The sequence below is a fragment of the Diabrotica virgifera genome, chromosome 10, assembly GCF_917563875.1.
Source record: "Diabrotica virgifera virgifera chromosome 10, PGI_DIABVI_V3a".
Classification (NCBI taxonomy): domain Eukaryota; kingdom Metazoa; phylum Arthropoda; class Insecta; order Coleoptera; family Chrysomelidae; genus Diabrotica; species Diabrotica virgifera.
In genome coordinates, this window is record NC_065452.1 from 6,005,632 (window position 1) to 6,019,058 (window position 13,427).

Below are 13,427 nucleotides of genomic sequence, written 5' to 3' on the forward strand. Positions count from 1 at the left end.
TATCAGCTTCCTATAAATCTTTTTCCTGGATTTTACTTACATAATGAAGTGGAGTATTAGATATTTATCTCCTCTCATCACATATCCCATATATCTCAGTTTTCTTCTCTTAATTGTTAGAAGTACTTCTCTTTCCTTATGCATACGTCTGTCTCATTACCTCTACGTTGGTTATTCTATTTACCCATGAGATCTTCAGCACTCTTCGGTACATCCACATCTCGAATGTCTCCGGTCTTCTCACGTCAATTTTCTTCAGTGTCCACGCTTCCATCCCGTAGTATAATACGGATAGCACATAGCACCTCATAGCATGGCCAAAAAAATATTCAAGTTTGCGAGTTTTTACTGTTCTGATGACCTCCCGTAATTTTTCCCCTCCAATGTATAACAACTTTGTTACGAACTCTATCCACCCAACTTATTCGTAGGATCCTCCGATACACCAAGGTTTCAAAGGCTTCCAGGTTTTTGAAAAGGGTATCCGTTAAAGTATAACCTTAGACACCATACAAAAGAGTTTACATTCACATAAGTACGGTGTTCCATCGAACATTTTCTAGCACTACCTTATATCAGTTCTTGAAAAGGACCCCGCGAAAATCTTTGATACGGGGCCCCTGTGGGGCTAGCTACGCCACTGGTGCTGAGAAAGAATGTATGACTAAAAAATTTTAATTTTACATTATAATAATGACCTCTCAGTACATGTCAAATGTGTCGAGTGTTCTTTTAATGGATATTTTGATTCGCTATGTATGTTTATGGTATTGTTCGTAATGCGCATAAGTCCAATTTTCAAAATTTTTGTTACAATTTTTTTTGTTTCTCATAGAGTATCTAAGAATATAGCCGAACTTATATACTCCCTAAAACGACCCTCAGTTCTAACTGCAAGTCTTGTTCTTGCTCAAGTCTTGCACGGTAAGTCTTTTGGTCTTGGTCTTGCTAAAATTAGGCGGTCTTGGTCTTGGTCTTGGTCTTGCGAAAACGCAAGAACAAGACCAAGACTGCAAGACCAAGACCGATTTTGGGCAACACTAGTCCTTACCTATCTTGATTTCGTGACCCAGATATATTTTGTCTACCAGTTGTATTTGTTCATTTTGTTTTTCAAAGTGTTTACTTGATACTAAGTTCGTCATATATTTTGTTTTTGTGATATTCATTTTTAAGCCTATTTTTTTGTATTGCATGTATGCGTGCGTTAAAATGTGCATTATCTTCATTGTTTAATTGAAAAATGGAGATGAATGAATAATAATGACTTATTATAATGAGTACAGTAATTTACTTAGTTTGTTTTATTATTTGCAGTTTATTTTAATTTTAAGCAATTAAGTAAATAATATTTTAATTAGTTTTTTGTATAGCCCGTCCAAATCTAATGAAATCTACATGTGGCCCTGTGTACCTGTACTGAATAAAACTCGTATATTGTATTGATATTCATTCGACCATGCGCTAAATTTGTATATGTTTATATATTGTTATAATCCGGTACTACATGACCTTAGTGACGAGTAGGTGAACTTGACATAAAAGATAACGTCACTGCATCTCATCTGTGCAATTTTTTGCAATGTACAGCGGTAGAGTACCTTCTTAATTTAATAAATACATTATTAAAAACTTAAATTTTTTAAACTGAAAGTTGTTCGGCGGGCTTCGGATTATCTCGATATTGAGAAAGATTTGTTATAAGACTCGTATAATAAGAAATACGATCATCTCTTTGAAGAATGTTGCAATTTGTGTTTGTTTTGTTCGCTTGTTTGGTAGGTGGAATTCTGGCTGGTTACCCAGGTGAGTAATAACACTGTCCGGCAATTATGAATAAATTTAGATTTTATTTCATTTTTAACTGTGATGCGCAATTTTCCAAATAAATTACACAAACATTTGAATGGTCTTTTACAATAATTGTATTTTGATGACGACCATCAAGTATTTGTAATTGGTCAGGGTTTTAATACTGTAGGTAGTTTAGATACAATTATACATAATATTAGAAACAACATAAATATATTAAACTATTCTAAGCATTCATACTTGCCTATATATTGTTTCTATTCACGTTTCTTATATTCACCTTTTTCCACATCTTGTCTATTCCATCGCACTTCAATCTGTGTCCTGATTTCTCACTCATGGTATCTATATAGGTATATTGCTTCTAGTGTTATTTCTATCTACCCAATTTTTATCAACATTATCTTATTATCTCCAACTCATTTTTCCTAATTTTTAGTTCTTGCTCTTACAAGAAGAATACATTTCTTATTTGACATAAATAATATATTAATATAGACGAAAAATTAGATATTAACGAATTGGATATCTCAAAAAACAGAAATCTCGAGTAAAAAAGGATAAGAATAAAATTAAACAAGGCCAAAGTAACGCAAGTAGTATAATAAATAGAAATAATGAATATGAGTGGTTTTGTTCTCTTCTTCTTGACGTGCCTGTCCATGACGAATGTTGGCGATAATCATGGCAATCTTTATCTTATCTGCAGCATCACGGAAAAGCTGCTCAGATGTTGTGTTGAACCAGGAGCTGAGGTTCTTTAACCAGGATGTTCTTCTTCCTGGACCTCGCTTTCCAAATATTTTTCCTTGCTGGATGGCTTGTAGGAGTATTCTAACTTTTGTGATTTTGATGGTGGTCAGTACCTCTCAGTTCTTCATCAGTCTTTTGAGGACCTCCAGATTTGTGACCCGGTCAGTCCACGGGATTTTAAGTATACTCCGATATAGCCACATCTCAAATGCTTCCAATGTTCTGCACATATATTCATTCAAGGTTCACGATTCAACACCATATAGAAGGACAGAGAAGACATAGCATCGCAGCATTCTTGCTTTTACGCCAAGAGAGAGGTTTTGGTTCTTGAAGAACGCTCCCTTCAGGTTGAACGTGGTTGAAGTGGTTTAGCTAACTAACGTAAAACAGAACTGGAGAAACAAACGTTGCGATTCAAGATGCTAAAGGTAAATAACAAGGGTGATAGGAAAATATGATGAATAGATGAAACAAACCAAAAGAATTATACATATAATTGGATAGTTCGATTTTTTTTCTAAGTATATATACGACTCAAGTTTCTATATTATTATTGTCTAGTGTTATATCGTCTGTAATATCTACAGATTCGTTTGTTAGATATTTAGTTTTTGCTAGATTTTCTTTTTAATCATATTTCTTTTGATTTTGTATTTAGGTCTAATAGCATTTTCTACAATTATTCTCTGCCTTTTGCTATTAACGCAACAACAGCGGCAAATCTCATATTGTTTAGGTTTTCACCGTCTATCGGCACTCCTTTATTTGCCTATTTTGAAGTTCGAAACATATCTTCTAAAGCTAAAGTAAATTCCTTGAGTGAGATAGAATCTTCTTGTCTAACGCCTCTCTGTAGTTTTATCTTTTCTGTTTTTACTTGCGATGTTGCATTTTCATATATATACTTACTGATTTTTGTATATCGGTCATCACTCTATTATTGCTTAAGGCATTTAAAGTTGCCCAAATTTCTATGGGCTCAAATGCTTTCCCATAATCTACCATAGCTATGTAGAGTTATATATTGTATTCGTTTGATTTTTTGATTAACGTTCTTTACTTGTATATGATATTTTATAATTACTTGTATAATGTGATCTATGTCCTTAACCATTTCTAAATCCTGCCTGTTCCCGAGACTGATAACTATCCAGTTTGTTTGTTAATCGCAAAATAATTATCGTTACAAACAGCTTACAAGACTAATAACAGGATAATGGGTCTAATTTATATTTATTTCTCTCTTTACATGTCGGTGTTATTAAGAGCATTTAACCAAGGTTCACTTTTTTCCTGTTTAGTGTTGTCCTCCATACTTTATCATTTCTAATACTATACCGTCTTTTTTATTTCGCATTGTGTTCATTGCGATTATTATTTCTTCCTCTGTTATATCTGGTATATCTTCTATATCTTCAGATCCAACATTTTTTACTGTTTTCGGTGTTTTTTGTCTTTACCTGGTGGTGGTTTTGTTTTTGACTAGTATAATGTGTGGTTAGGCTATGTTAGGTTTTAGTACGTTCTTTAACGGTAAAACATTGCAAAACCTCTAAATTTTAAAGAACCACTTGGATTGACATGAAATTTGGCATACACATAGCTAACAAGTAAAAGAAAAGCGATATTGTGCCGATGTGTGCTTTTGCCCTGGGGGTGGATTTCACCTCTTCTCGGGGGTGAAAAAATATACTTCCAAAATAAGTCCGAAAATGGATAAACTGACTAATTTTAAGCAACTATTGTACTATAGAGTTTTTTCATTAAGTCGATACTTTTCAAATCGAATATTTTAACGTGAAATAATCAAACCACAAAACACTTTTTGGGAAAAACTCATTAAAACTTTTTTTGAAGTGTTTAAAAATAGCTTTATTTTTATTTTATAAAAAAATTGCTAGCGTCAAAAGTAAAAAAATTACGCTCAAAATAAAGTTCCTCTTTTTTGGTAAAAAATCGGAAAAATCACTCCCTAATATCATCTCAAATGAACTTAATCGTTTCCACTTCACAAGTTTATTTACTCGCGTATGTATTGTTTATATGATCTGTAAGTTTCTTCAAGTTATTTGGAAAGAAAGTATTTTTTTCACAATAATTAAAAATTTTTAAAATTTTATTTTAAAACCAAATTTTTTCAAAAATAAGCACTTTGATTCGATGAAGCTTACAGATCATATAAAAACAACATAACTAAAGCAACTTGTGAAGCAACAACGACTAATTCCATTTTAGTTGCTACTTAGGGGTGATCTTCCCGATTTTTTTTGCCAAAGCAAAAGGGGACCAATTGAGCCTAATGTGCTTATATTGGATACTAGAAACTTTTTTTATATAAACAGAAATAAAGATTTCTTTAAATACTTTAAAAAAGTTGTAATGATTTTTCTCCAAAAAGGGCTTTATTTTTTGAATATTTCACATTGAAATATTCTATTTGAAATTTGGCGTATATGAACCTATATTTCATTAGCTATAACTTTGCTTTTACCGGGTCTAGAGACCTCACGCATACACCATTTTTTTTATCTTTTTACCGGTTATATTTTTGCTTAGAATGTTTTTTCGACAAAATATTTACTTTTTGAGTTATTTGCGAAAAAATATCTAAAAACGTGGTTATTTTGTTAAAAAATGAACATATTCACTCACAAATAACTCGAAAAGTATTAAATAAATGAAAAAACTCTATAGAAGACAAGTTGCTAAAAATTAGTCAGTTCATCCATTTCTGTACTTATTCTGGACGTATATTTTTTCACCCCCGAGAAGGGGTGAAATTCACCCCCAGGGCAAAAGCACACATCGGCACAATATCACTTTTATTCCTTGACATGTTAGCTATGCGTATGCCAAATTTTATGTCAATCCAAGTGGTTCTTTAAAACTTACAGCAAAAACCGTGAAATAATGTACTATTTCAATACGATGAAAACTGTATTATGCAATAAAAAACTGGGAATATAGAAACTATCATGGACACAACACGTAACAAACACGGAAATATTAAGAAAGATGAAAAAGAAATACTCAACACTATGAAGGAAAAAAGAATGAGCTACGTTGGTGGTGATGAAGGGAAAGTGGAAGGACAAAGAGGATCGGGGAAACGACGCACATCCTAGTTGAAAATTTTAAAGCAGTGGAGTGGAAAAACAACAATTTTGAGTACTAGGTTCTTTCTTTCGGACCATTTTCTAGATGAATGAAAGCGGAATGTGACTGCATATTGTAGAGTCCTTTTCGCTTTCTTTAGGTCGTGTTTCTGCTGCGTATGTCATTATTGGTCTGATGGCTGTTTTATGAATTCTGCCTTTCACTTCTTTTCCGATATTTTTATTTCTCCATATTCTTTCATTCAGGCAAACTGCGGCTCTGTTTGCTTTATTCACTTGATCGTATTCTTCTGTTTCGAGCTTTCCGTAGCTAGATAGTGTGATGCCTAGATATTTAAACTCCATAACTTGTTCTATTATCTTCCTCTACAGCTCTAATTTACATCTTATTAGATGCTGTTATAACCATGCATTTGGTCGTTTTTGGGGAAATTTGCATCTTAAATTTTCTAGCGGTTATATTAAATTGCCGCATTGTCAGAATACTCCGAAAATATAATAGGTGGTTACCAAAATGGATTCAGACCAAATAGAGCCACTACAGACAATATATTATACTAAGAATGATTCAACAAAAAGCTTAATAATACGTATATAGAATTTAACAGACAAGCTTTTGATAGTGTGAAAAGAAACAAAATGCTGAAAGATATTTGTAATCTAGATATACCTAACAAATATATATCTGAATATACCTAAAAATGACGTTGCAGGGTTCAAAAGCCGCAGTTAAAGTAGATGGAAAACTGACTCCCCTATTTGATATCAATGTGGGAGTGAGACAGGGGGATGCAATAACAACCATGTTGTTTACCTAGTTATTGATGCAGTCATCAAAAAACCAATGTAATCGGCCATATAAATACCAAAGCAGTACAAATTACTGCATATGCAGTTGATGTAGCTGTCTTTAGTAGAAGCAAGCAACTACTAATGGAATTATTCAAGAAAATTAATCCCGAGACACGAAAAAGGAAGCTTAAAATAAGCAAAATAAAAACCAAGTAGGTACATGACCGGACCGTCAAAATAACACCTGATAATGAAAATAATATCGCAATAGACAACTATATATCCACTCCAACTACTACTATCAAACTATCAAACGTGTGGATACTTTAACATATCGGGGAATAGAAATCAAATAAAAGAATTTCGTAAGTAGCGAAATTAATGCACGTTTTTTTTTTCATTTTATTAAGTGCAAATTTACAATCTACTCCAATTACAACACAGAGTATTTAGCAAATAGTAGCAAAGTCTTGAATCCTGGCATGCTTTGGGCACCATCCATCGATGGTTCTCCAATACACCTAATCAGTTAGGTCCTCTGGCCATGTCCTTTTCAGTCTTCTTCCCACAAGTGGCGGCTGGTAGAGTTGTTGAATAGTTTGACTTTCATGGGCGAAATTTCTTTCTTGGGCTTTGGTTGCCTGTAGTCTAATAACATCTTCGATGAATGGTATCCCAAGGTCATTATGGATAGTTATATTGGAGACGTACCATGGTGCATTCGCTATCATGCGCAACGTCTTTGATTGAAAAGTTTGCAGTATTTTAGTGTTGCTCGGTTTGCTGCAGCCCCATAACTCTATACCATAACTCCATATCGGCTTTAGTATAATTTTGTATAATAATACTTTGTTTTCTAATGATAACTGGGATCTTTTACCTAGCAGTCAATACATTTGTCTGACTTTTAAATTTAGTTGAGCTTTCTTAGTTTTGATATGGCTCTTCCATGTCAGCTTTCGGTCCAAATGGAGTGCCAGGTACTTGACATCTGATTTTAAGGGGATAGGAATGTTGTTAATATGAACCTGTGGACAGTCGATCCTTTTTGTTGTGAACGTAATTTGTGAAGACTTTTCACCGTTTACTTTAATCTTCCATTTTTTTAACCATGTTTGAAGTGAACTTAAATAGTTTTGCAGTTTGTTAGAAGGTCTATCTGGGTTATCGTCTGATGTAAGGATTCCTGTATCGTCGGCAAATGTGGTCATAGTAATGTCATCATCAGCAGGTATATCAGCAGTGTAAAGGAGATAAAGGAAGGGACCGAGGACTTTACCTTGAGGTACTCCGGATTGTATAGGATGATATTTGGAAAGTGAGGTATTTACTTTGATTTGGAAAAATCGCTCGTTCAGATATGATTTTAATATCAGGTATATTTCATTAGGCATATTCTTTTTCACTTTATACAACGGCCTTTATGCCACACCTTATCAAATGCTTTTTCCACATCAAGGAATACTGCCGCACACATTTTCTTTCCCTCTAAAGTTTCTTTTATATAATTTACAATCCTATGGCACTGCTGTATTGTTGAGTAGTTCTGTCGAAAGCCAAATTGATGGTCAGGTATTATGTTATTTATGTTTATTCTTTCGAGAATTCGGACTAAAAGAAGTCTTTCGAAAATTGTTGACATTATTGGTAGAAGGCTTATAGGACGATAGGAGGAGGGTTCTGTAGGCGGTTTGCCCGGTTTCGCAATCATAATTATTTGTGTGTATTTCCATCGAATAGGAAAGTGACACAGTCTTATCATGCTGTTATATACAATAGTTAGCAGGACTATCGCTTTTCTAGGCAAATGCTTTAGTACATCACCATTAATTAAGTCATAACCTGGAGCCTTATGAGGGTTTATTTTATTTATCGCCTTCCAGGTCTCTGTTGGTGTACATGGTTTCAGTGGTAGTGATAATTGACAAGGAGCGTCGAGAAATGTGTATACTTCTTCATCTTCAGCATTGACTTCTGTATGTAGACTAAATACCTGGGCGAGGTGTTGTGCTAATGTGTTTGATTTTTCTTCATCAGTTTTTGCCCAGCTTAGATCCGATTTTCTAATTGGTGGAATAGATGTTATTGGTCTCTTGAATTTTTTGGTCGCTTGCCATAATGAATGGTCATTAGGTGTTAGGTTGGAGATGTAATATTTAAAAGTCTCATTACGGGCCTGGATTAAAGCTGTACGCAGTTGATGTGTTAACCGATTTAATTGTGTTTTATCCCGGGGATTCCTTGACCGCTGCCATTTGTCTCTAGCTCTTCTTTTTTCATTTAAAATTTCTTTAATTTGTAAAGGAATGTTATGATCATGGGTGGTAATTTTTTTATCATCTGGAGTTGACTTCCATGCAGCATCTTGTATGCTAGCCTAATATGCTAGTATAAGTTTGAAGACATCGAAATTATTAGACAAAAGAACTAAAATGACTATCTATAGAACATGATTTAGACCCGTAGTAACCTATGGTTGTGAGACCTGGGTAATAACAAAAAAGATGAAATGCAACTCAAGACATTTGAGAGAAAGAAACTGAAAAAAGTATACGGCCTGGTTCAAGAGGAAGATGACACATGGAGAATCAGAAGAAACGACGGGATTAATGATTTAAATGAAAGGCACGATATTGTAAGATGTCCACAGACAATAAGATACAAAATCAACAAAGAAAATATTACCTAACGGAAGCATATAGGAAGACGTGGAAAAAGAAAGACCCAGTAAAAGATGAATGGATGACGTGACAAGCGACCTGAAAAGTATGAATTTAAGATAAGGGGGAAAAGGGCACAAGAGAGGTCTGAACGGAAGGACATAGCCAGACAGACAAAGACCCACCCCAGACAAACCCCAGAGTTACGAAGCCAAAAGAAGAGATGAAAGCAAAGAATATACTCTTGAAGTTACTATTTATTTTTAAATTAAATCTCACTTTAAAAATATAAAAATTTACAGAAAGTGTCATTATTTAAAAATCTAAAATCAGAATACAGATATATTAATTACGCAGTAATCAGATTAGGAAAATTATGCAACTGTTAATATATTATGTACATATAAATTAATATAAATATTTTCATTTTCATAACGTATAGCCTTGGGGAGATATATAACATGCAGTTAAAAGTGTATGTATTTTTATATCTACAAAAATGTTTTAATTTTTATTAACTAGAATTAAAATTTTGTGTAAAACATTTTGTATAAAAGATTCGAAATACATATTAGTCTAGTCGCAACATAGGGAGTCCGGTGGACACTTTTAGGTCGCCGCGATTTGATGGTGGTATTATAGGTTTTTTGGGTCGCTGAATCCAATGGAAGTGGTCTGGAAGCCCAAATGTGCTGTGTTTAATTGTTATTAACAAATGATGGTAAAATTAGGTGTTTTTCAGGAATTATTAGAAGCCCTGTAAATAAATTGATAGTGTTAAGTGTTAAGGTCTTCTCTGGTGTATTTTTGGTCGCTGAATCGAATGCGACTACTCGCGATTACTCAAAATGTGTTCTTATTTTGTTAATAACAAAACAATTGTTTATTCGCCGAAAAGCTCGAAATGCACTATCTACAGCAAGTTTGTAGTCTTTTTCATAGTATTTTAATACGCTACATCGATTTCCGCTAGTCGTGATAGCTTAAACCACGTTACGACTTTGTTATTAATAAATTATTGCAAAAATAACGGTTTATAGTACGTTTACTCACGCTTTTTGCTCTAAATTAAAAAAAAAACACTTGGATTGACATTAAATTTGGGATTCACGTAGCTAACATGTCAAAACAAGTGATATTGTGCCGATGTCTGCTTTTACGCTAGGGGTGAGTTTCACCCCTTTTCGGGGGTGAAAAAAAACCTTTAAAATAAGTCCAGAAGTGGATAAACTGATTAATTCTAAGCAACTTTTGTTCTGTGCAGTTTTTTCGCGTTTTCTAAGTCAATACTTTTCGAGTTATTTGGTTTTTTGTTGAAAAATGAAAACATATTCACTCGCGAATAACTCGAAAAGTATTGACTTAGTGAAAAAACTGGATGGAACAAACGTTGCTTCAGAATTAATCAGGTTATCCAATTCCGGACTTATTTTAATGGTTTCTTCTTTCACCCCCGAAACAGGGTGAAACCCACACCCAAGGTAAAAGCACACATCGGCACAATATCACTGTTTTGTTTGACATGTTAGCTACGTGCATGCCAAACTTCATGTCATTCGAAGTGGTTTTTTTTTAATTTAGAGCAAAAACCGTGAGTAAACGTACTCTATAAACCGTTATTTTTGCAATAATTTATTAATAACAAACTCGGAACGTGGTTTAAGCTATCACGACATTCGAGCTTTTCGGCGAATAAACAATTGTTTTGTTATTAACAAAATAAGAACACATTTTGAGCAATCGCGACTAGTCGCATTCGATTCAACGACCAAAAATACACCAGAGAAGACCTTAACACTATCAATTTATTTATAGAGCTTCTAATAATTCCTGAAAAACACCTAATTTTATCATAATTTGTTAATAACAATTAAACGCACCATATTTGGGCTTCCAGGCCAGTTCTATTGGATTCAGCGGCTCAAAAAACCTATAATACCACCATCAAATCGCGGCGAACTAAAAGTATCCACGGGATCCCTATGTTGCGACTAGACTATACAGGGTGAGGCAGATAAAGGGCCTATTAGAAATATCTCGAGAACTAAAGCTAAGAGAATCATGAAAATTGGAATACAGGGGTTTTGAGGTATGACCTATTTAATGAAAATATTTTGGTCTCTTTGCTACTTCCGGCTATACCGGAAGTTGATTGTAACTTCGTTTTTTTTAATGGGACACCCTGTATATTTTTACATTTTTGGATTCTGCTCGATGTCTTCTTTCTTAAAATATAAGTTTTTGTAAGATCACACAGGGTACCTAGTTTAAAAGATAATTACGGTTTTTTATAAATTTTGTAGCAAACTTCACACCCTGTAGAATTGTACTGATTTGATATCAAAAACTCGATTTATGTTCAAGTGATTCTTAATATAGTCTATTATTATTAAAAATTATTAATATAGCGAAATGTTTAACTTTAGTGTACAGGGTTGGTCGAAACTCGGAATGAGTATTAACTGAGTTTTCTTAAATGGAACACCCTGTATTTTAGTATTGTAATGAAATTATATTTTATAGTACTTTTTTATTTCTTAAGCCTTCCCTATACCTAACTGCTTTAATTTTTAAGTTATTCGTAGTTCTTTAAGCCTAACTTTTTTTTTATTTATTTTTTTTTATTTAGACAAAGTCGCATCCACCCGAAGGTTATTAGCGACATTTCTGTAACATTTGTAACAATATTAAATCGAAAATTGGTAAAAATGAATTACAATTTGTAGACAATTAAACCTTATTAATTGGACAATAAGAACAATATAATAAGAATAGAACAATAATTGGATTCCACGCACTAACACTTTATTTTTGGAATGAACTTTTAGATTGCTAGCGACACTCTGACACTCTCTTTCTGATGCATCATTAGTGATAGCGTTACGCGCACTAGTATCTGCTTGTTCATATTTCCTTCTATGCCTATGTGGGATGGTAATAAGCCTAACTTTAATTGCAACAAAAATTACGTAAAGTTTTATTAGGTTTGTCGTGAAAATATTCAATCATAAATAATTTTTCGAAAATAAACACATATTAATCTCGACTGACCCTTAATTTATTAATACTGGTTGATATATCAAAATACCTACGTAGTTAAGATTGTTGGTGTGTTTAATATTAATGAAAACATACAATATTCTATCTAGTTGGCTATGACTGACACTAAATATGCTTAAACATTTGCTTTGCTTAAACATTCTACTATTTTTGAAGTTCCAGTTGCTTTTCTACCATTGCTAATATGAATTTTTCTAATGAGGAACTGATTCAGATGTTTTTTTGTTCTAGGAGAGTATAACAAATAAAAATGTGCTACTAGCAATAAGAGTTTATCATCAGAAATTCCATGATAGATGACAACCAAAAAGAGAAACTTTTCAAAATTTACTAGAGAGGTTTCAACGAACTGGAAATTTAGATTACGAGAAATCTGATCGAAAAAAATATTTTGAATGATTAAAATGAATTAAATGTTAGTGTCACTGAGAAGTGTCTAGTACGTCGAAACTATTCTAGTAAACTTTGAAAAGCTTCTCTTCTAAACTTTGAAAATTTTCTCTTCTTGGCTGTCGTCTATCAGGGAGTTGCAGATAATAAATTCTTATTGCTACTAGTACATTTTTGTTCTACTTACTCTCCTAGAACAAAAACTTTACTAATCAGTTCCTCATTACAAAAATTTATATTAGTAATTATAACAAAGCAACTGGAACTATAAAAATAATATAATGGCTAATGTTTAATCAAGTTTAGTGTCAAAGCAATAGCCAGCTGGGTAGAATATGGTTTGTTTTTATTAATATTTTATGAACCAACAATCTTAACAACGTAGGCATTTTGGTATCTCATCCAATATAAATAAATTAAGGATCATTCTATATTAACATGTACTTATTTTCTAAAAATTATTTATGATTGAATATTTTCACGGCAAACCTAATAAAATTTCACGTATTTTTGTTGCAATTAATGTTTGGCTTAAAGAACTACGAATAACTTAAATTTAACTTAACTTAACTTAACAAATTAAAGCAGTTAGGTATAGGGAATGCTTAAGAAATAAAAAAGTACTATAAAATGTCATTTCATTACAATACTAAAATACAGGGTGTTCCATTTAAGAAAACTCAGATAATACTCATTCCGAGTTTCGAACAACCCTGTATACTAAAATTAAACATTTCGCTATATTAATAATTTTTGATAATAATAGACTGTATTAAAAATCACTTGAACATAAATAGAGTTTTTGATATCAAATCAGTACAATTCTGCAGGGTGTGAAGTT

General features: G+C 32.9%; 1 protein-coding gene across 2 annotated transcripts in view; it reads left to right on the forward strand.

Annotated features, from left to right (window-relative positions):
* Positions 1-1,507: 1,507 nt before the first annotated feature.
* Positions 1,508-13,427, forward strand: part of LOC114333962 (keratin, type I cytoskeletal 9) — a 102,801-nt gene continuing 90,881 nt past the window's right edge. Inside the window, exon 1 of one of the 2 annotated variants that reach the window (XM_028283962.2) lies at positions 1,508-1,806. In XM_028283962.2, the coding sequence (XP_028139763.1) occupies positions 1,743-1,806 (64 nt within the window). In that variant the 5' untranslated portion in view covers positions 1,508-1,742. The remainder of the gene's footprint in view (positions 1,807-13,427) is intronic. The other variant, XM_028283963.2, reaches the window with a different exon arrangement.